This window comes from Heptranchias perlo, chromosome 5, assembly GCF_035084215.1.
Source record: "Heptranchias perlo isolate sHepPer1 chromosome 5, sHepPer1.hap1, whole genome shotgun sequence".
Taxonomy (NCBI): domain Eukaryota; kingdom Metazoa; phylum Chordata; class Chondrichthyes; order Hexanchiformes; family Hexanchidae; genus Heptranchias; species Heptranchias perlo.
The window spans coordinates 96,866,249-96,888,798 of record NC_090329.1 but is presented as its reverse complement, the minus strand read 5'-3'; the positions used below and the strand labels follow the sequence as shown (position 1 = coordinate 96,888,798).

The 22,550-nt window shown below is 42.0% G+C and overlaps 1 protein-coding gene across 3 annotated transcripts in view; it reads right to left on the bottom strand.

The window, feature by feature from the left end:
* The window catches only part of slc18b1 (solute carrier family 18 member B1), a 41,912-nt gene that overhangs the window by 15,022 nt on the left and 4,340 nt on the right, over positions 1 to 22,550 (bottom strand). For all 3 annotated transcript variants that reach the window (XM_067983861.1, XM_067983860.1, XM_067983859.1), the window contains exons 2-8: positions 21,561 to 21,697; positions 17,041 to 17,136; positions 9,150 to 9,223; positions 5,473 to 5,620; positions 3,902 to 4,058; positions 2,501 to 2,637; positions 1,367 to 1,468 (exon numbers count right to left, since the gene is read on the bottom strand). In XM_067983861.1, the coding sequence (XP_067839962.1) occupies positions 1,367 to 1,468; positions 2,501 to 2,637; positions 3,902 to 4,058; positions 5,473 to 5,620; positions 9,150 to 9,223; positions 17,041 to 17,136; positions 21,561 to 21,697 (851 nt within the window). The remainder of the gene's footprint in view (positions 1 to 1,366; positions 1,469 to 2,500; positions 2,638 to 3,901; positions 4,059 to 5,472; positions 5,621 to 9,149; positions 9,224 to 17,040; positions 17,137 to 21,560; positions 21,698 to 22,550) is intronic.

Genomic DNA, 22,550 nt, shown 5'->3' with positions numbered 1-22,550 from the left:
GGGGGGAATGGCTCAATCAAATCAAAGAACCCCTTCAGTCATTTAAGGTGAGAGGGGAGAGATACAAAAGGTTCCAGAGGGGCAATTTTTTCACTCAAAGGGTGGTGAGTGTCTGGAACGAGCTGCCAGAGGCAGTAGTAGAGGCGGGTACAATTTTGTCTTTTAAAAAGCATTTGGACAGTTACATGGGTAAGATGGGTATAGAGGGATATGGGCCAAGTGCAGGCAATTGGGACTAGCTTAGTGGTATAAACTGGGCGACATGGACATGTTGGGCCGAAGGGCCTGTTTCCACGTTGTAACTTCTATGATTCTATGATTCTATGATTGTATGATTGTCTCCCCATAATCAGAGCTTGAGCCCAGACTAGGAATGCTGAATAGGTCAAATGTCACAAACAGGTAAAGCTCTTTTAATTCAATGAAATAATTTTTTCATAAATTCTTTCACATTGAAGCATGGAAGTGCTAGCTGGTGTTCAGTTACAAGCATTCAATCCAGTTTTTTTTTAAACAAAATGTTGGAAATACATAAAAGGTCCATCAGCATCTAAAAACAGAAAAGAATTTCGGGAGAAACCCTTCAATCCAAGACATTAAACTGGTCTTCTTTAGTTTTCAAATACTAATTTACCCCTTATATATTTCCAGTATTATCTGTTTCTATTTCAGGTTTCCAGAATTTGAAGGATTTTTTTTCTTTTTACTTCTACTGTTAACTGCTTCACGAAGCTTCTGCAGCCTAGCAGAGTCATCGTCCAGTCACACCCTCCCACCCACTAGCAGTCACTTCACCAACTAACATACTTTACTCCCTGGCTCTACAAAGCCCTTATGCTAGGTCTGGAATAGCTTCCATAATCCATCCAGCATGGACTACAGAGCCCAAAGTATATGGGTTGCACTCATCCAATAAAACTGCCTATCCTCAAAATGACTATGCCCAGTTTGGGGTTTAAGCTTATTGTTGAAGTCAGAAGAGGGGGCACTTTCCTCTATCTAACTTGCACTATATTGGACTTAAGAATGTTTGCCTGGTGTTGGGTCGCAAAGTAGGCCATTTCTGGGCACGAAAACTACACACCTGGAGTACTAAAAAAATCTTGCACATATCCAAAACCATTTGCCTGTTTGACCTTTAGAAATTATCTTACAAATGGGTTTAGAAATCAAAGATTGCAGTTTTTACAACATTTGCGTTCATAAACTGAACTGGAGATTTGACCTTTTTAAAAGAGTATTAAACATTGACTAACAAAATCAAAAGAGCAAAGGAGAAGTTAATTATTATGGATAAAGAATCCGCATTTAGGAAATAAAAGTTTTACAACACAAAAGACATCCAAGCCCATGTGTAGAGACTTACTGGTATTTGATCACACAGGTAGCCAAGTAATGGGGAGGCTAGAGCATAGGACAAAGCGAATCCTAGGAATACTAGTCCTACATAACCAGGCTGCAAGTTGAACTGGAGAATAAAAGAAAAAGAAACTATATTCAATATTGATCAAGTCTTAACAGCCAGAGCTGAGGCAACCTTCAGCTGGATACAATCACAGAAGTGATGCTTTAAAATATATGTATATATTACAAAATTGCATTTAGACATGTCAGTCACACTGAGACACATGAAAATTTGTGTCAACCATCCACACAGAAAATATCTTCTACTTGATTTCAGGAGGTACATTTAAAAATAAATTGGACCTCTATTTGAGGTGAGAATCTGCTGGAGAATAATTAGTTCTAAATCAACTCAGGGAGACACAGCAAGTACAGTGTGTAGACTTACCAGGACACGATATTTCACACGCAGCTGCACTTTGACAAAATACAACACTGCATGTTACATACTATAATGCTCCTGCTTATACTCAGACCTAGTGCGAGTAAAGCCAATGGGAGATCTAGTAATACATATAAAACCATTGAGGATTCCTTCACACTTAAAAAAGGTAAAAAACTGATTTTTCCAACACTGCTTCCTACAATGACACACTCCATCCAACTAAAGGTTTTCAATTTTGATGACTCTTAAACTTAATTTTAGGAACATAGGAACAAGAGTAGGCCAATTCAGCCCCTCAAGCCGGTTCTGTCATTCTATTAGGTCATGACTGATCTATACCTCAACTTCACAAACCCGCCTTTGATCTATATCCCTTGATGCCCTTACCTAATAAAAAAATCTGTTGATCTAGTCTTGAAAATTTCAACTGATGCAGCATCCACAGCCGTGGGATGGGGGAAGAGAGGACACACTCAAAAGATTTCCACTCCCCATTGTGTGAAAAAGTGCCTCCTGACTTCATTTCTAAATGGCCTAGCTCTAATTTTTAAGAATTTGCCCTCTTGATCTGGATTCCACCAGAGGAAATAGTTTCTCTGTATCTACCTTGTCAAATCTTTCTGTCATTTTAAACACCTCAATTAGATCATCTTTCAACCTCCTGAACTCAAGGAATACAATGCAAAGTAATTTAAAAAAAGGAATTCTTACCTTTTCAATAACAAACAGCGATATGGTAGGATCCAGGAACCCAATGCATGAACTTATAGAGAATACAATCAGGTACACAAAAACTACTTTGGGGAGTGCAAGTAGCTTCCAGAATGAGACATTGCTGGCAATTCCATCTGAAAACCAATGACTTTGGTTAAAATATTTTACATAGTCTATTCTTGAGTATAATGGTCACAATTGTATACATATGATGTTAGTGATTACAAATTGTCTGCCACTTTTAACCTTTTATTACAAACATCTATTTATAAACACAGTATAACATTTTATTTGCCTTTACAGTGCCACCACAGTAAAAGCAGCAACAAAGTTTAATTATCAGCTATGCCTTGACCTCCTCTTATCCATTTAATGGCAATTATAAAACGAATGCCTTTGCACTTCATTTGTTTAGTTCTTGATCTCCAAATCTGCCTTGCTTTCCACACAGCCCAGTCAACACTTGTAAATTTATACATTGCACTCTTAATATCTTCATGGTCATTTAAACACTGGTATCAGCAGACCTCTCTAAATTGAACAGCAGAATGGTCATGTCTGCTCAAGTTTTGAAATATTACCAATTACCAACACCCACCCCCCAAATACCATTAGTTAATTTATTGCTTTATAGCAATTTTTTTAAATTTACCCATAAGTACCTTGACCTTATCAGGTACCTGCAAGGGAGAAAAAAAAATGAAGCTACATATAATATCTACTGACTATCAAAACCCAACCAACCATTCTTTCACATCACATCATTTCCAAGGTGATAACTTCAATTAAATGTGATTGATTCACTTTTCCCTATTTGGTTTATTGATTATGCTTCTGATGCTTCTCCCCTTCACCCTTACCTCTCCTGAAGGAGTTGATCACGAACTGGGTAAGGTTCCACAGGCACTGGGCACCCTCCAGTACTTTGCTCAACTGGGCATTCATCATGTGAGCACCTAGACAGAGAGCTTCAGCAGGCTATTTGACCAAGGAGAGGGTATCAAAGCTAACTCTGATCCTGTTCTCACCATACATCCACATTTCATCACTTCCAGCAAGGATCACTGAAAAACAAGCAGGAGCAGAAACCCAGGCCAATTTTTCCCTAAACCAGGGGAATGAGCCTAACTATAATGGCCCTGCCACTGCCTTGGTTAAGATCAACTAACTCAGCAGAGATCAGGGTTTATTTAAATCAGCTATTTACTGTCTTAACCAGATGAACTATTGGGGAAATTACTTCATTTTATTATTTTAAAAAAAATGTTTGTAATTCCTAAGGAATTTCCAAATGAGACAATCCTTTGGACAGCAAGATACTAAAATACTTGCCTATGAGAACCATCACAATAAAAGTAAACTACATTGCTACAGGAAAGTTAGAATGCAGAGTCTTACCAAATCTTGGTAAAATATACATGTTCAAAGGCACCATTAAAAGAACTGCACACCCTAGTGCAATAAAAGGAACTTCATATCCAAATGACTGGTACAAAAAGCCTCCAATAGGTGGACCCAATGCTAGGCCAAGCCCAGTGAATATTTCCAGAGATCCCTAAAAAAAGATAGTTTGTAGTTGTGTTACAGTGTCTTCATTTAGCAGAAATAAAAAATCATACAAAATAGCAAGTGTAAATTTTTTTTACAAAATGTGGTCAGCTTCAGCAGGATTTCTCACTCCAATTTTCTCCTCTCCCCTCCCAAATACCGAGGTACTATTTCACTGGCCTTCAATATCCCACCCAAACAGGCATTATTCATTCATCAAGCGTTGACAAGCTATTTGCTTGTGGGATTAACACAATGGAGCCCAATCCCTTCCTTATCTGATGTCCAATTCCAGTAAAGGTCGGGGGGGGGGGGGGGGGGGGGCGGAAAGAGGGGGGTGGAGAAAGAAGAGATTGTTGGATAAAGATCAGGGCCAGGAACGTAAGAACATAAGAAATAGGAGCAGGAGTTGGCCATCCAGCCCCTCGAGCCTGCTCTGCCATTCAATGAGATCATGGCTGATCATCTACTTCAACGCCATTTTCCTGCACCATCCCCATATCCCTTGATGCCTTTAATATCTAGAAATCTATCGATCTCAGTTTTGAATGTACTCAATGACTGAGCCTCCACAGCCCTCTGGGATAAAGAATTCCAAAGATTCACCAACCTTTGAGTGAAGAAATTTCTCATCTCAGTCCTAAATGGCCTACCCCTTATTCTGAGACTGTGACCCCTGTTTCTAGATTCCCCAGCCAGGGGAAACATCCTCCTTGCATCTACCCTGTCGAGCCCTGTAAGAATTTTGTATGTTTCAATGAGATCACCTCTGATTCTTCCAAACTCTAGAGAATACAGGGCTAGTCTACTCAATCTCTCCTCATACCACAATCCTGCCATCCCAGGAATCAGTCTGGTGAACTTTCGTTGCACTCCCTCCATGGCATGCATATCCTTTCTTAGGTAAGGAGACCAAAATTGTACACAATACTTCAGGTGCGGTCTCACCAAGGCCCTATATAATTGCAGTAAGACGTCTTTACTCCTGTACTCAAATCCTCTTGTAATAAAGGCCAACATACCATTTGCCTTCCTAATTGCTTCCTAGTTCTCACTTTCCTAATCCAAGACCTCCTAGGCAGATTGCAGTACTTCTTTGATGCCCCTGCTGAGATTAGCTACTGAGCACAAATTGAGGATCAAACTGGTGCTACTCCTGGTCTATATAGTTCAGGGAAGTTTCTTTACCTTCAAGACACCGGGGATGGGGGGGGGGGGTGGGCAGGGGGTGAAAGAGAAGGGAATACAAGACAAAATTTAAAGAACAATTTGAAATCTAGGTAGGACAATGTTTTAAAATGTATTTAAAAAAGTATCAATATGTTTACAAATATATATATAAATTTCATGATCAAATTTTAATACTATGAGCAGAGTACAAGTTCCACATTAGTGGAAGAAAGGCTTAAATTCATTATTACCAATATAGTGGCTACATTGTTTGGAAAAGTTGCTGCAAGGACTGAAAACGAGGCAGTAGTGCTCGCAGCAAACCCTATTGCATCCATTGACCTTGTGATGAAACACAAAGCGATAAATATGGGTCCATCTGGAGCTTTATTCAATAGGCTGAAAACAGAAATAAAAGACATCAACTTCAGGAAAGGAGTACAATGCTTTTACTTGCGTTATTTCACATTTAAGCTTTTCAAAAGTTTAAAATGAATTCATTTCAACACAGACTGAAGGGTCTACACCAAACACATTAACCCATTCTCTTTCTTTACAGATGCTGTCAGACTTGCTGGGATTTTGAGCATATTTCAAACTGTTACTTTAACCTACTCAAAGAACCAGCTTCAGGCTCTATTTGCAACATAATATAAAGGGTTGCTTCAGAAAAGGAAGCCAGAAGCCAACAGACATGATCTACTTTAAAAAAAAAACTTGGATTTGAATACTTAAAATGGAGAAGATAAATGAATGTTATGTGCAACGTTGCTGCTGGCAAATGGCAGCCGGAGTACAGAAGTTTTGATGAAAGGGAACCATTAGTCGAAGCTAAAACAGAATAGAAGGAGGTTTAGGGAAAGAAAAGTGCCTTTTTCATAGGTCAATGCCACATAACTGCCTCCCTCAATCACTACTCTTCCTAGAAAAGCATCCAATTACTGTCTGGTGAAGAGCAATTACCCATTTTTTTAAAAAAATTGAAACGAAAACCTCGTCTCTCTAGTATCTGAACACTTCATCAAAATTTTCTATGATCAATTCCCTTCATAAATATATATTTATAAAACTGAAACCTTGAAGCTAACAACACCCTGTTCCAAAGATTGTAAAGCTAAACATGTTTTGCTACAAAATCCTAGTCTACAGCCAAGGTCTGGGTTATTGTATCCAAAATGAACAACATGCAGAGGCATCCAGACATTTAAAAACTGGTGTTTAAGCGTACATACAACAAAAACAAAGCCGCATGGTACCAAGATGATACTCAGACAACTAAACACTTTGATCTTGTGGAACTGAGAGGAGAGATGAGTCATCATCCAGTTCTCTCACTTGAATGTTGCATGTGCTTGTACTCCCATGATAGCTCATCTGGTTTAAACAGCGAGTAGTGGAGCTGTACAAACTAGGATTGAGCTAGATTTGATCCCTGCTCTGTGCAGAGTTAGCTCTCAGCCCTGGAAAGGCTCATTGGGCATGACAATTGGCCTCTCTGCTCTGGATTAGGAAAGGGAGGAAAAATAGGAGTTCCCCTCCTATGAAACGATACCTACTGGAATGGTCCATGTGGCTGTTGATACAGAAGAGATTAGACTTGGTTATAAATATCCTGCTTATTTGGTCATGTGAATAATTGGTCACTTGGGCAGTACACAGAGTAATTTGTGCTAGTGGAACTGTACCCTAGCAAGAATTCACCACCTTCGAGGGAGGGGAAAAGAAGAGGGAGAAAATTGACAATGGAAAAAAATAAGACTGGAATATAATTAGGTATGTTCATTGTCCTTTACAAAGTGTACCAATAATAATTCGTAATTTTAGTAAACTGCATGCAGGTAACTGTTTGTCCATATTCATTCCTAGTGCTTGAAGTAAATACATTTGTGTCTGTCTTATGGACCAGTCTCACAGTAAAAATGCTACTGTCAAATAATTTGTCTTTGTCCAGTTCTCAGTCAGAAACTGTTCCAAGGAAGAAAACAGGGTGATCAAGATTGAAACCACTGGAGAGGGAAAACAATCCACAATCCTGAAAAGATATGCCATGGCATGTGCTATGGATTGGTGAAGATATTTCAGCCATTACTAGATTCTCCAAAGGGCTGGAATATATCATACAAGTTCCAGACTCTGTAACATACTAGGATTCTGGCTCTTCAATAACTTCAGAGTCTCAGCGCATATTAGAAAAGACTATTCACCAACTTCATGAAGCCATTGAAGATATACATGTCGCTGTGCACACTGGCATGACTATTAGAATTATGCACTCTGGATGGACACAATCAGCAGAGCACCATAGTAGTGAAAGTCTCTTCCTCACAGTTTTGGGATGTTGCATTTCACAGCTTTGCTCAACCCTCCTGGGAAGGGAGGGAATTCTGCCACCCATATCAGAATTCGACAATTGCCATTAATATTGCCCGAACACCCAGTGTTTAGACTATTAATTCTTACATGCTGGTAAGTGGATATCAAAACTACCAACACTTGAAATATCTGGCCCAAAGTGTCTGAAGGATCCTGGACATAATGTGGCATATGCAGATATATTAAGAAAATCATATTAAAATTAACAGTTTGCAGATATAAACAGACTGAGAACAGTTCTCATAGGATCTTCGAGAACCAACATTCATACCTGGGAATTCTGCCTCTTGTAAGAATATAATGAGTTTAAGAATTCCTCAAATATGATAAATTTAGACTAGGCTAATTCAGGAGGAGAGGAACTCTGGTAGTAAGAGGTTAAAATCTTAATGAAATGGAAAGATAGTAATCTTTCTAAGTCTTTCTGACCCTTCTGACCTTTAAGGCTCTTTGAACTAAATCATCCAGCTGAATAGACAGGAAGGCTGTAAACTTTGGGAAGGGATCGACAGCTAATTTAGTGACTTTTGTAGTGCTTCTGTGAATATTGGGATATCTTCACAGGATGGAGGAATTGATACGTCATTAACTCACCATTTGTTAAACAGTACATGCAGAATGGCACATCTTTTCAGATAGAAATGGCAGCAGGAACACAGTTGGAGGAGGAACAGATTGTTAGACACATCCAGTGGATTGATGCTGGCCTTTGGCCTAATGCTGTATAACTATCGAGAAGATTACCATCAATGAGCCAGGCGTGCCGATTGTCCAATCGCGAGAGGCGGGTAAAATGAATCTATTATTGCACTGTTAAAGTGATTGTTAGTTACTGCTAACGGACTGTAATATAATATAGTCTGAACTACCTTATACAATAAAGTCTGAACAACCTCTATAACTAATATGGGGGGTGATTTTAAACCTCAAGAATGGGTGGATTGCGGGCGGGTGGGAGTTGAAAATAGTTGTTTTTTGGGTCGTGACCGCAACCCGGCTTTATTTCCGGGTTTAACGTCGGCGCGTAAAAGTACAGGTTTCCCACTGGGAATGCAAAGTCTGGAAATTTTGCAGTTGCGACCCAAAAAAACAACTATTTTCAACTCCCATCCTCCCCCAACCCACCCGTTCTTGGGGTTTAAAATCACCCCCATGGTGTCAAGTCGAATCATTGAATAGTGGGAGAGACAAAGATCCCCGCTCCAGAGTTTTGTACACTGTGCCAAAATATATTGGAGTGCAATTCTCAACGTTAGGCAAGTATTTGTATATATAGGATTTTGGTTCTCAACATTGTATAAAAGCACCAGTCTGGTCAAATCCTGGTTCTTGTGCTTTAAAGAGTGTTTGGTTCATTAAGTTAGTGTTTACAACTGCATTGCAACCCCCTCCCCCCCACTGTCATTTATTAAAATAATTCAGCATCTGTTGAAAAGCTGTTTTTGATAGTTGCACATAGCTGAGACCACCACAATCTAAATCACCAACATACACATTCAACTGCTCAGTCCTGGGTTGCAAGGAAAAACTATATAAAATCCAATCGGTAACTTACCCAAATAGAATAGTGCACCAGCCAGAAACAAACATCCCAGACAAAAACATGAATTTTGCTCCAATTTGCACAATCTGAAAGAATAAAAACAAGTTACCAGGACATTTTAAACGGTCAATTAAACTAAGTCTTACCTTATAATGCTGATATGGAATCCACATTTGCACAAGTATGACTACATCACAAAGCAGCTTTAAATCAATGGTCCGGAATTATAATAATAAAAACACAAGGGGGTTTATATTGGATAACCCCCGAAAACGGGCGTTGGGATCACAGTGCGTGATTAACCCGCACCCGTTGGTTGCGACGCAGGCAGCACGTAACATCTGTGGTGATTTCAATGATTGATGCGTGCAGCCAGCGCTACTTGCTCTTAAAGGGGAGGTGCACTGTGGCTACAGGAAGTGGTGAGAGAAGTGATTCCTGGGCTGTGATAGAATGGAAGAATGGCTGCACCTGCGAGAGAGCGTGCACCAAGGTTCTCTGATAATGCACTAGAGACCTTGGTGGAAGAGGTGGACAGAAGGAGGGACATCCTGTATCTGCAAGGGGACAGGAAGCCCTCCAGACATATGCTCAAGAGGCAGTGGAAGGAAGCTGCGGACAAGGTCAATGCGAGGTGCATAGTGCCAAGAACATGGATACAGTGCAGGAAGAAGTTCAATGATTTGATACAAGTGGTCAAGGTGAGTGAGTTCAACTATCAAGTAGCATCTCCTACCCACTGCACCACTGGCATCATCCATTGCTCAACGCACTACACCATCGTCCACCTACCAACAATCTCTTTCAATCAGTACTCAAGTCTTCAAATCAGATGCTTCATCTCATCCTCACACATTAACACTGTTACACCAACAACTCACAGGTCACACACACACAACTGGCAGCTATTCAACCATGACAGCCACATCATCCAAACATCTTGCAGGACACTCACTGACACACTTCCCTCTTTCTTGCTGGAGAAGGTAGCGCATAACAGGAGGCAGCAAGAAACAACTGGAGGTCAGGCGCGCCTACATGTCCTAACTCCCATGAAGAAGTGTTGGCCATCATGGGAAGGGCCGTCACCGAGGCAGTGGCTACAGGCGGCACTGGAGGGATCGATGATGAGGGTCTCTGCATATCTAATCCTCCATCATCCCACAATCTTTTCTGACTCACGTGCTGCAGATATGGTAAGCACGTACGTCTTACTTTCTCACCTCACCACAACTCAACCAGTGTCCCTTTTCCATTTCAGATACCCAAGAACTGGAACCTGCCCAGTCAGAAGAAGCAGAGGAAGACGACAGGAATGACGAAGACACACCATCACTCAATCTTAGACTCGCAGCCACCAGCTCAGAGACTGACACTGCAAGTAGTTTAGAGGGTAGGATAGAGGAGGGATCTGCTCGTGGTGAGAAACCGGGCCCAGAGGGCGAGATCGCACACTAGTTCTGCTGCCGAGAAGTCAGATGATGACTTTGATGGGCCAGGCTACAGAAGAAGGATAATGGGTGTACACAACCAATTGCTTGGTGTGCTGGAAAACCTGCCAGAAAGCCTGCGCACAATGTCAAAGGGCATGGAGGAATCCCACTCCAACTTGGCACAAGGCTTTGCGCAGAGCTTGGAGCCCACCCTTTCCCATGTGGAACGGGTGGTCACCTCCATCAGCACAACTATGGAACCCACCATGATGCACTGTCTGATGACCGAAGCCACAGCTTTCATTGCAGCACAAATATCTGCTGCATTGGGAATTCAGACTGACTGGAAGATCATAAGAGATAGGAGCAGGAGTAGGCCATTCAGCCCCTCGAGCCTGCTCCGCCATTTAATGAGATCATGGCTGATCTGATTTTTATCTCAACTCCACTTTCCCGCCCTTTCCCCATATCCTTTGACTCCCTTGCTGATCAAAGATTTGTCTAACTCAGCCTTGAATGTATTCAATGAATCAGCCTCAACAGCTTTTTGGGGTAAGGAATTCCAAAGATTCACGACCCATTGGGAGAAGAAATTCCTCCTCATTTCCGTCTTAAACGGGCAACCCCTTATTCTGAGACTATGCCCCCTAGTTTTAGATTCACCCATGAGGGGTAACATCTTCTCAGCATCCACCCTATCAAGTTCCCTCAGAATCTTGTATGTTTCAATAAGATCTCCTCTCATTCTTCTAAACTCCAATGAGTATAGACCCAATCTGTTCGATCTTTCCTCATAAGACAACCCTTCCATACCCGGAATCAACCTAGTGAACCTTCTCTGAACTGCCTCCAATGCAAGTATGTCCTTCCTTAAAAAAGGGCACCAGAACTGTACGCAGTACTCCAGGTGTGGTCTCACCAGCACCCTGTACAGTTGTAGCATCACTTCCCTGCTTTTGACACTCCATCCCCCTAGAAAAAGGCCAATATTCCGTTTGCCTCCCAGATTACCTGCTGCACCTGTATGTTGACATTTTGTGTTTCATGTATGAGGACACCCAGATCCCTCTGTACTGCAGCATTTTGTAGTATTTCTCCATTCAATAATATTTTGCTTTTTTATTTTTCCTCCCAAAGTGGATGACTTCACATTTTCCCACATTATATTCTATCTGCCAAATTTTTGCCCATTCGTTTAACCTGTCAATATCCCTTTGCAGACACTTTGTGTCCTCATCGCAACTTGCTCTTCCACCTATCTTTGTATCATCAGCAAATTTGGCCACAAGATGCTCTGTTCCTTCATCCAAGTCATTGATTATATATTGTAAATAGTTGAGGCCCCAGCACTGAGCCCTGCGGCACCCCACTAGTTACAGATTGCCATTTTGAAAATGACCCGTTTATCCCGACTCTTTGTTTTCTGTTCATTAGCCAATCCTCTATCCATGCCAGTATATTACCCCCAAAACCATGAGCTCTTATCTTGTGCAGTAATCTTTTATGTGGCACCTTATCGAATGCCTTTTGGAAATCCAAATATACTGCATCCATCGGTTTCCCCTTTATCCACCCTGCCCGTTACTTCCTCAAAGAACTCTAATAAATTTGTCAGACATGATTTCCCCTTCATAAAACCATGTTGACTCTCCTTGATTGTATTATGAGTCTCCAAATGTCCTGCTACTACTTCCTTAATAATGGATTCTAGCATTTTCCCAATGACAGATGTTAGGCTAACTGGTCTGTAGTTATGCTTTCTGTCTCACTCCCTTCTTGAATAGAGGTATTACATTTGCAGTTTTCCAATCCGCTGGGACCTTTGCAGAATTTAGTGAATTCTGGAAGATTACAACCAATGCATCCACTATCTCTATAGCCTCTGCTATCGTGGCTCTGGGTTCCACTATGGAACGGGGCTTCCAGGGCATCACAGCAGTCTAGCAATCTGTTCTTCAACAGATCACCAGAATTGCTCAGATGCCACTCTGGGAGAGTGGCAGTGGGGTCATGGAAGACAAACCTGCTGTCCTCTCAGGATGACAGCATTCCTGCTGCTACCCCTGCCACTCTGCCTGTGCCCTTGCTGTAGCCTGTCAGCCAGCCAGCTCAGACTGCTGCAGCCCAGGCAGAGATGCTGCAGTCTGAAGCCGGGCCCTCTCAGCCCAGAGCTGTTAGAGGTCATCCTCCAAGGCCATCTGCATGCTCCTCAATTGAAGGTCAGCAGCCTTCCACCTCCCATGCTCCAGCCACTGGGGATGCACCTCATCGGGACACTGGGATAGGTAAATGCACACGAAAGGTAGGCACTAAGGGAATGCACAAGGGTGAATAGTCTCATTTTGTTTGCACCATTTCATGTGTTCATTTATAAATGTGGATTTGAAGTGGCATTTTTTATTTCTGTGATGAGGCTGAGGGAGGAAGCATTGCGTAATCATAAGGAGGACGATTTGAAGTACCATGGTTACCTTGACAGCCACAGGCAATGCTGTCCTTGCCCTGCTTTGAGACTGCAGTTGTGGCTGCAGCAATTGACAAATTTCAGTCACGACCTCTTTAGTGAACCGCAGATGTCTGATGCATTGGTCGTCGCTGAAGTTGAGGTAAGAGAATTGGTCCCTGAAGACCTTCCTTGGATATGGCCTCCTGCAGAGTGCCCTGCTCCTCCTCCTCCTCCCTCTTCTAGCAGCTTGTCCTGCTCTGCATGGCCTCTCTTCATTTTTCTAGTTATGTTTAATTCCCAGAGGAAGCCCTATAACAGGCCACCCATGTCTGAAAGCAACTTTTTCCAGCACAATATTTTAAATGCCACTAAAAGTACTGCAAGACCAGCCCGATCACTCTCTGAAGGATATTGAAACTTTCGCCAAGTATAGGAAACGCCCAAAAACACATACAATTGCACTAGCGGCCAGAATAAATAATCCAGCAATTAACCTATGACTCTTGCATGATCCCTTTGAATAGCGCTGTTTTGGGGGGGGGGGGGTTCTTTATGCCACTTAAGTCCTGTTCAGCTGTGCGAGGTTAAGACAAGTCATTGACTGGAGCGCAGAGGTCCTAAATATCACTGGCTGCTTCAAATCAGCGTTGCACACTGATTCACGTCATAATCTCCCTACTCTACACGCTGCTGACAGTCATTGGGTGCATGCGTGCAAACACCTTTACCAAGATGGCGTCCTGCGTACTTCACGTCGGACTTGTGCGCACATCTCGGACGCCATTTTCAGGGCTTAGGTGTCCGCATAGCGCCTAGAAAATGGGCACTACACAGCCCAATTTTGCCCCCAAGTAGTCCCCACCACTTAAAATGTCCATGTTTAAAACAGGCAGTTGCTTATATCAGCCAAAAAGCAATAACTATTATCCATTTGCATTAATGTCAATTTCAATTTCAATGTTGTCGGTTATAGTTTTTAAGTGCTCTGTTTATTTCAGGCAGAAACAAATGTGTTCACTCACTAATTTGTATAATTACATAAAAGTATATAGTAGCTTGAGAAGTCAATCCCAGTATGACTCCAAAGCACATTAAAGCCAGGAGGCTCTGGTGTCTATTTGGTGAAGTAAAACTGTAGCCCAAAGCTGTATTTTAAGATTCAATAGATCATATAGAAACTTATAAAACTTGGTATGGATTTTTTTTGTAATGCTGTAATAAAGCAAGACAGTTTGTCTATGTTTTCCTAACATGAAACACAGGATGTAAGGATAAAACTGGCAACTACAGGCCAGTCAGTTTAACCTTGGTGGTGGGGAAGCTTTTAGAAACGATAATCAGAGACAAAATTAATAGTCACTTGGACAAGTATGGATTAATAAAGGAAAACCAGCATGGATTTGTTAAAGGTAAATCGTGTTTAATTAGCTTGATTGAGTTATTTGATGAGGCAACAGAAAGGGTTGAATGACAGCAATGCGGTTGGTGTTGTGTATATGGACTTTCAAAACGAGTTTGAGAGTGCCACATAATAGGCACGTCAGCAAAATTGAAGCCCATGGAATAAAAGGGGCAGTGGCAGCTGATTCTATGAAAAAAAGAATCGGCTAGGGAGTAAAGTTCTGTGCAAGTGTCGAAGGATGATCTGCTAAATGCATGTTGCACGCCACACTGATTTGAGACCAAGGACTGCGGTATAATGGAGGGAATTGGCTTCAAGGAATTACTGAGTTATATGAAGAAGCCAAATTATCAGTAGAAATGAATCCATTAAGCCAGATACTTCAGCAAATTTGCCATTTAAGCTGAGTGTGTTAAAGGGCAATGTTTTCTTGCAAAATGCCTTTGCAAGCATTTTTTAAAAAACTTTTATTGTTTTGCGGACAAATTATCTCATCCAGCTACCATTGGGGTCACTGGGTCACCAAGGAGATCAGCAGTCCTCCCTGGTTTAATTTTATTAACATTATAACACGTGTTATACCGGCCACTGAGTATGGCATGCAAATCACATTTGCACGAACATGTCTGCAATAAGCGGTGGGGACTGTATCTCAAATCATGACTGTCAGCCTCACTTCTATCAGTAAAGTGATAGAAAGAATCATCAATAGTGCCATCAAGCAATACCCACTCACAGACATTCGAACCCGAACTCTCAGCTCCAGATCTGATCACAGCCTTAATCCAGACATGGATGCAAGAGCTGAATACCAGAGGAGAGGTAAAAGTAGCTGCCCTCAATATGAAGGCAGCATTCAACCGTGTATGGCAGCATGGAGACAAAGCAAATCTGAAGAAAAGTAAACTCTCCAGTGGCTGGAGTCCTACCTGACTCAAAAGAAAGATTATGGTTGTTGAAGGTCAGTCATTACAGCCCCAGGACATCACTGCCAGAGGTCCTCAAGGAAGTGTCCTTGGCCCAACCATCTTCAGCTGCTTCATCAATGACCTTTCCTCAGTCATAAGTTTGAGTAGGACTGTTCACTGACATTTGCACATTGTTCAGCTCCAGTCACAATTCCATCAATAATGAAGCAGCCCACAGTCAACATTCAAGGGCGGGCTGACAAGTGGCAGGTAACATTTGTGCCGCATAAGTGCCAAGTAATGATCATCGTGAACGAGAGAAAACCCAGCTATTTGCCTTTGGTCTTCAACAGTACCACCATCATTGAGTTCTCAACCATCAACGTCTTGGGAGTCACCACTGATCAGACACTGAACTGGACCAGCCATATCACCAACTACAAAATAGCGGGGGAAGAGGTTGCGCACTCTGCGACGTGTGGCTCAGCTACTCACTCTTCAATGCCTCTCCACCATCTAACAGGCTCAAGTCATGGAACACTCACCACTTATTTAGTTGGGTGCTGCCGCAACAACACAAGCAGCACAACACCATCCAGGACAGAGCAGTATTCTTGATCAGTGCCTCTGCTACTGGACTCCACTGGCTACAGCATGTACTATCTACAGGACACAGGATGCAGCAACTTATTGAGGTTACTTTGATGGCACCTGTCTCCCCTCTGTCCTCTACACTAGGACTAGAGTAGCAATACCATGAGAATACCATCACCTCCAAGTCACAAACCGTCCTGACTTGAATATATATTGCTGTTCCTTCATCATTGTTGGATCAACATCTTGGAATTCCCTACTTAACATCATCGTGGGAGCACCTTCATTACAAAGACTACAGTCTTTCAAGGAGAAGGTTGTGTGATGACTTTATTGATATGGAATAAGTAAATACAATCCTTTTAATAATAGTGCAGAGAAATAAGCAAAATGGTATTACCTGCTCCTCTGGGTAGAGTCTTAACCCCCAGTCTCTTCTATTCTATTCTGTACAAGTTCTCTCTCTCTCCCAGTTTATATCCTGTCTCCTTCCTGCCGTGTCATGTTCCCACCCAGTAGTCCAGGTGCAGCGGCTCCTCTATCACGTGCTTCTTGTATAGTCTTTTTATCCCCCAAGTTGCATGCCAACCCACTTAATTAATATTCAAACACATTTGATGATTGTGTGAAGATCTTAATCTCACCCTCTGCCACCACTTTGCTTGATTAACAGCCTTCATGCAGTGATCAAATGGTCTTCTCAGTAGCTCACACAACGTGATCAAACAGGTTTCAGTTTACTACTGCATCATCCGAAACTCACTTCAGCATCACCCGAAATTTATTAATCCCATGTTTTCTAAAATGTAGTTCTGCCATCTATCCTGCTTCCTTACAAGGATGGATGAAATAAAGCAAAGGATGATGGAAACAAAGCAGACAATTTATTGTCCTGCACCCAATGTTTAAAAGTATAGTTATTCTGCATGTCAGATATTGCAGGGCATTGCATAACAGCAGGGTTTTCCTTTATTAAAAAAAACCTTAAGGAATATATTTGTTCTAACAATCGTACAGGAATATCAAAGTACATTGAATGGGTAGTGCTGCTAGCTAAAGACCTTAAGGTCCCTGTGCACATCAATTCAACAGAACAAAAATATACAAATATTATACTTACATATTTCCCCATTATGAGTGAAAATATAAGATTAAATAAAGAAAAACATCCAAAAATCATTCCAATAATAGTGGCATTGGCTCCTTTATTTTCTGCCTGCAAAGATGATATAAAATAAATGTATTATACATTATTAATAAGCTGCTTACAGGCTAAAAGTATACAGTATCTATCCTTAAATACTTCCTTTTTTCCCCCCCTATTTACAAGGTACCCTTTGGCAACATGATCTGCAGAGTTGGGGGAGGGGGGTCAGTTTCCACACGTACACTGTGAGACAGAGCTCTCCACACCACCTCTCTCTATCCCTTCAATTCATCTGTGCAGTCAGACATTCTTGTTTCCTCCAGCAAATCATTGGGAAAATCATCTTCGGTGCACACGGCAAACTCCGAGCCCTTGACACGGACTCCATCTGCCTCCCCAGTCACTGTTTCAGACTGTTCATAATCCTAAACCGACCTTCCAACCCCATATCCTCTCCACAAAGACTGCCTACTTCCACCTTTGTAATATTGTCCTACTTCAGCCCACCTGTCATTAAAACCCTCATCTATGCTGGTCACCTCCAGACTCAATTATTCTAATGCTCTCCTGGTCAGCCTCCTATTCTCCACCCTCCGTAAACTTCAGCTCATCTAAATCTTTATTGCCCGTATCTCACTCTGCACCAAGTCCCACTTGCCCAGCACCTTTGGCCTCACTAACCTACCTAGGCCCCGTGCTCTGGAATGCTTTCTATAAACCCCTCCACCTCCCTCTCCTCCTTCAAGACCCTTCTTAAAATCCACCTCTTTGATCAAGCTTTTGGTCACCCCTCTCAATTTCTCCTCCTGTGACTCAGCAACCTTTTTTTATTATTAATTATTATGCATCTACAAGATGCCCTTTGGCAACCGCAAGCTGGCAGTCCACCTCGAGGCAAGCTACCACCTAACCCAGCCCCTCGGCGCTACCTTGATGCTCTTAGCTGAGTGTCCTGGGGGTCCGAAGTGGGGGCTTAGGCGGGTATATGGAGTTAGGTCGCAGATCAGCAATGATCTCATTGAATGGCAGAACAGATTCAAGGGGCTAAATGGCCTACTCCTGTTCCTATGTGAATTACTTTGGGACATTTTTCTATGTTAAAAGGTGCTATATAAGAGCTCTTGAAAATAAAAGATTATTAGCTATCCTCAATGGGGTATTCTTACACACCAACTGACCAGTTAAGAACAGCGCCCTGGAAGTGAGCAAGCCACATATTACAATCCATGGAGTACCCTTGAGGGCAACATAACAACAACAACAAAACTTGTACTTATATAGCGCATTTAACATTGTAAAACGTCCCAAGGCGCTTCACAGGAGTGTTATCAAACAAAATTTGACACCGAGCCACATAAGGAGGTATTAGGACAGGTGATCAAAATCTTGGTCAAAGAGGTTAGGTTTTAAGGAGAAGAGCAAGGTAAAGGTTTAAGGAGGGAATTCTAGAGCTTAGCGCCTAGGCAGCAGAAGGCACAGCCGCCAATGGTGGAACGATAGACATTGGGGATCTGCAAAAGGCCAGAATTGGAGGAGTGCAGAGATCTCGGAGGTTTGTAGGGCTGGAGGAGGTTACAGAGATAGGGAGGAGCAAGGCCATGGAGGGATTTGAAAACAAGGATGAGAATTTTAAAGTTGAGGCGTTGCTGGACCGGGAGCTAATGTAGATCAGCGAGCATAGGGACAATGGGTGAATGGGACTTGGTGCAAGTTGGGGCAGAGTTTTGGATGAGCTCAAGTTTACAGAGGGTGCAAGGTGGGAGGCCGGCCGATAGAGCATTGGAATAGTCAAATCTAGGAGGTAACAAAGGCATGGATAAGGGTTTCAGCAGCAGTTGAGCTGAGGCAGGGGCGGAGACTGGTGATGTTGTGGAGGTGGAAGTAGGCAGGCTTGGTGATGGAGAGGTTATGTGGGTCGGAAGCTCAGCTCAGGGTCAAATAGGATGCCATAGTTGCAAACAATCTGGTTCAGCCTCAGACAGTGGCCAGGGAGAGGGATGGAGTCAGTGGCTAGGGAACATATCCTCAAAAACAAAATTATATACCAGTGAGGGGTATTTGATAAACAGCCTGGTTATTGTTGCAGGTAGAAAGAGCAGCTGCATTATTTATATTAAATGTTCAGCACTAGTTTGCTTATCAAACACATTCTATAAGTGCAATGCTAAGCTTAAAGTAGATAAGTCACCCGGTCCAGATGGGATGCATCCTAGGTTGCTGAGAGAAATAAGGGTGGAAAGGGCAGTGCCAGAGGGCTGGAGAATTGCAAATGTTACACCCTTGTTCAAAAAAGGGTGTAAGGATAAACCGGGCAACTACAGGCCAGTCAGTTTAACCTCGGTGGTGGGGAAGCTTTTAAAAATGATAATCCGGGACAAAATTGAGTCACTTGGGCAAGTGTGGATTAATAAAAGGAAAGCCAGCATGGATATGTTAAAGGCAAATCGTGTTTAACTAACTTGATATAGTTTTTTGATGAGGTAACAGAGAGGGTCGATGAGAGCAAAGCAGTTGATGTGGTGTAAATGGACTTTCAAAAGGCGTTTGATAAAGTGCCGCATAATAGGCTTGTCGTCAAGATTGAAGCCCATGGAATAAAAAGGGCAGTGGCAGCACAGATACAGTAACAGGAAGCAGAGAGTAGTGGTGAACAGTTGTTTTTTGGACTGGAGGGAGATGTACAGTGGTGTTCCCCAGGGGTCGGTACTAGGACCACTGCTTTTCTTGATATATATTAATGACTTGGACTTGGGTGTACAAGGCACAATTTCCAAGTTTGCAGATGCCACAAAACTTGCAAGTGTAGTGAACAGTGAGGAGGATAGTGATAGACTTCAAGAGGATATAGACATGCTGGTGGCGTGGACAGACACATGGCAGATGACATTTAATGCAGAAAAATGCCAGGTGATACATTTGAGGGAAGAACGAGGAGAGGCAATATAAACTGGAGGACACAATTCTAAAAAGGTTACAGGAACAGAGAGATCTGGGGGTATATGTGCACAAGTCATTGAGGGAGGCAGGACAGGTTGAGAAAGAGGTTAAAAAAGCATACGGGATCCTGGCCTCTATAAATAGAGGCACAGAGTACAAAAGCAAGGAAGTCATGATGAACCTTTATAAATCACTGGTTCAACCACAACTGGACTATTGTGTCCAATTCTATTGTGTATATGGACTTTCAAAAGGCACTTGATAGAGTGCCACATAATAGGCTTGTCAGCCAAATTGAAGCACATGGAATAAAAGGGGCAGTGGCAGCGTGGATACGAAATTGGCTAAGTGACAGGAAAGAGTGGTGGTGAACGGTTTCTTTCCAGACTGGAGGAAGGTATAGTGGTGTTCCCCAGGAGTCAGTACTAGTACCGCTGCTTTTTTTTTTTGACATATATTAATGACTTGGACTTGGGTGTGAAAGGCACAATTTCAAAATTTGCAGATGAAACAAAACTTGGGAGTGTAGTAAACAGTGAGGTGGATAGTAATAGACTTCAGGAGTACACAGACAGACACATTAAAGATGAACTTTAAAGCAGAAAATTGCGAAGTGATAAATTTTGGTAGGAAGAATGAGGTGAGGCAATATAAACTAAATAGTACAATTCTAAAAAGGGTGTAGGAACAGAGAGACTTGGGGGTAAATGTGCACAAATCGTTGAAGGTGGCAGGACAGGTTGAGAAAGCGGTTAAAAAAGCACACGGGATCCTGGGCTTTATAAATAGAGGCATAGAGTACAAAACCAAGGAAGTTATGTGGAATCTTTATAAAACACTGGTTCCGCCACAACTGGAGTATTGTGTCCAGTTCTGGGCTCTGCACTTTAGGGAGGGTGCAGAAAAGGTTTACTGGAATTATTCCAGGGATGAGGGACTTCAGTTACATGGATAGACTGGAGAAACTGGGGTTGTTCTCCTTAGCGCAAAGAAGATTGAGAGGATGTTTGATAGAAATGTTCAAAATCATGATGGATTTAGATAGAGTAAATAAGGGAGAAACTATTCCCATTGGCGGGAGGGTCAAGAACCACAGGTCACTGATTAAGGTGATTGGCAAAAGAACCAAAGGCGACGTGAGGAAAAAAAATTTTATGCAGCAAGTTGTTATGATCTGGAATGCACTGCCTGAAAGGGTGGTGGATGCAGATTCAATCGTGGCTTTCAAAAAGGAATTGGATAAATGTTTGAAGGGAAAAAATTTGCAGGGCTACAGGGAAAGAGCGTGGGAATGGAACTAACTGGATTGCTCTTACAAAGAGCTGGCACAGGCTTGATGGGCCAAATGGCCCCCTTCTGTGCTGTAATGATTCTATGATTCAATATCCTTTAATAGTAAAGATAGCTGGGCATAGTCACTGAACAGCATAATTTTACAGCAATTACCAAACCAATTCAAATGTTAAGATTTACAAAAGAGCCATGAATAGAGTTTTCAAGGATGTCTTTAAAAGAAATTGACTATTATCTAAATGCAAGTAAGACATGTTTATTACCTCTTTCGGAAAGAAAGGTCCCAATATTGAATAACAAATCATAGAACTAAAGTTTAGCGATGCCGCAGATATTAATGTGAAAATTTGAGATTTTGTCCACTTCGTCAAATCTTGTCTCGAATTTTCATTTTGATCACCTGAAATGGTCACAAATTTAAGATAAGAGGTTAAAGTCAATTTCCAGAAACTCTACTACATTATAGGAATTGTCGGGTCCACTCACGGGAGGGACTGGTGACACTGAATGTGAGAAAATATGTAATGAAGACCAGAAATCTGTAGTAACTACCCAATAGTACTTATGAAGTTACTTCTCCATTTCCTCCTTTCGATGTTGAAAAGCCCACATTTCAGTAATCTTTTCTCATAATTCAAACCTCTGAAGCTCTTTGTGCCACCTTTAGGGCTTGAATGTCTCTTCTGGGTCTTTGTGTCCACATCTGAGTACAGTACACAAGAAATAGTCTAACCAGGAGTACTGTACAGTTTAAGTATGACTTCCTCCAACTTGTACTCAACTGTTTTAATTATACACTTCTTGTGCTGCTGGGGAGATCTCCCCTCCATTCCCAGGCCCCAATCATTTAAGTAATGTCTCTAAAAATGAATCAGACTAAAATACTGAAGCAAAATACTGCAGATGCTGGAAATCTGAAATAAAAACAGAAAATGCTGGAAGCACTCAGCAGGTCAGGCAGCATCTGTGGAGAGAGAAACAGAGTCAATGTTTCAGGTCGAAGCCCTTTTATCAGAACTGGAAGAATTTGGAGATTTAGCTGTTTTTAAGCGAGTACAAAGCCAGGGAAAGGGGAGGAAAGAACATAGGGGAAGGCCTGTGATAGGGTGTACGGCAGGATTGATGGTGCAAGGCAAAGGGGGTGGTAATGGGGACAAGCAAAGAAACAAAAGATGGGTCTAGAGGAGCTGTAAATGGCAACAGCAGAACCATTACCAGCACCTGCTATCTGAAGAAATGGAATCAATGGTTAT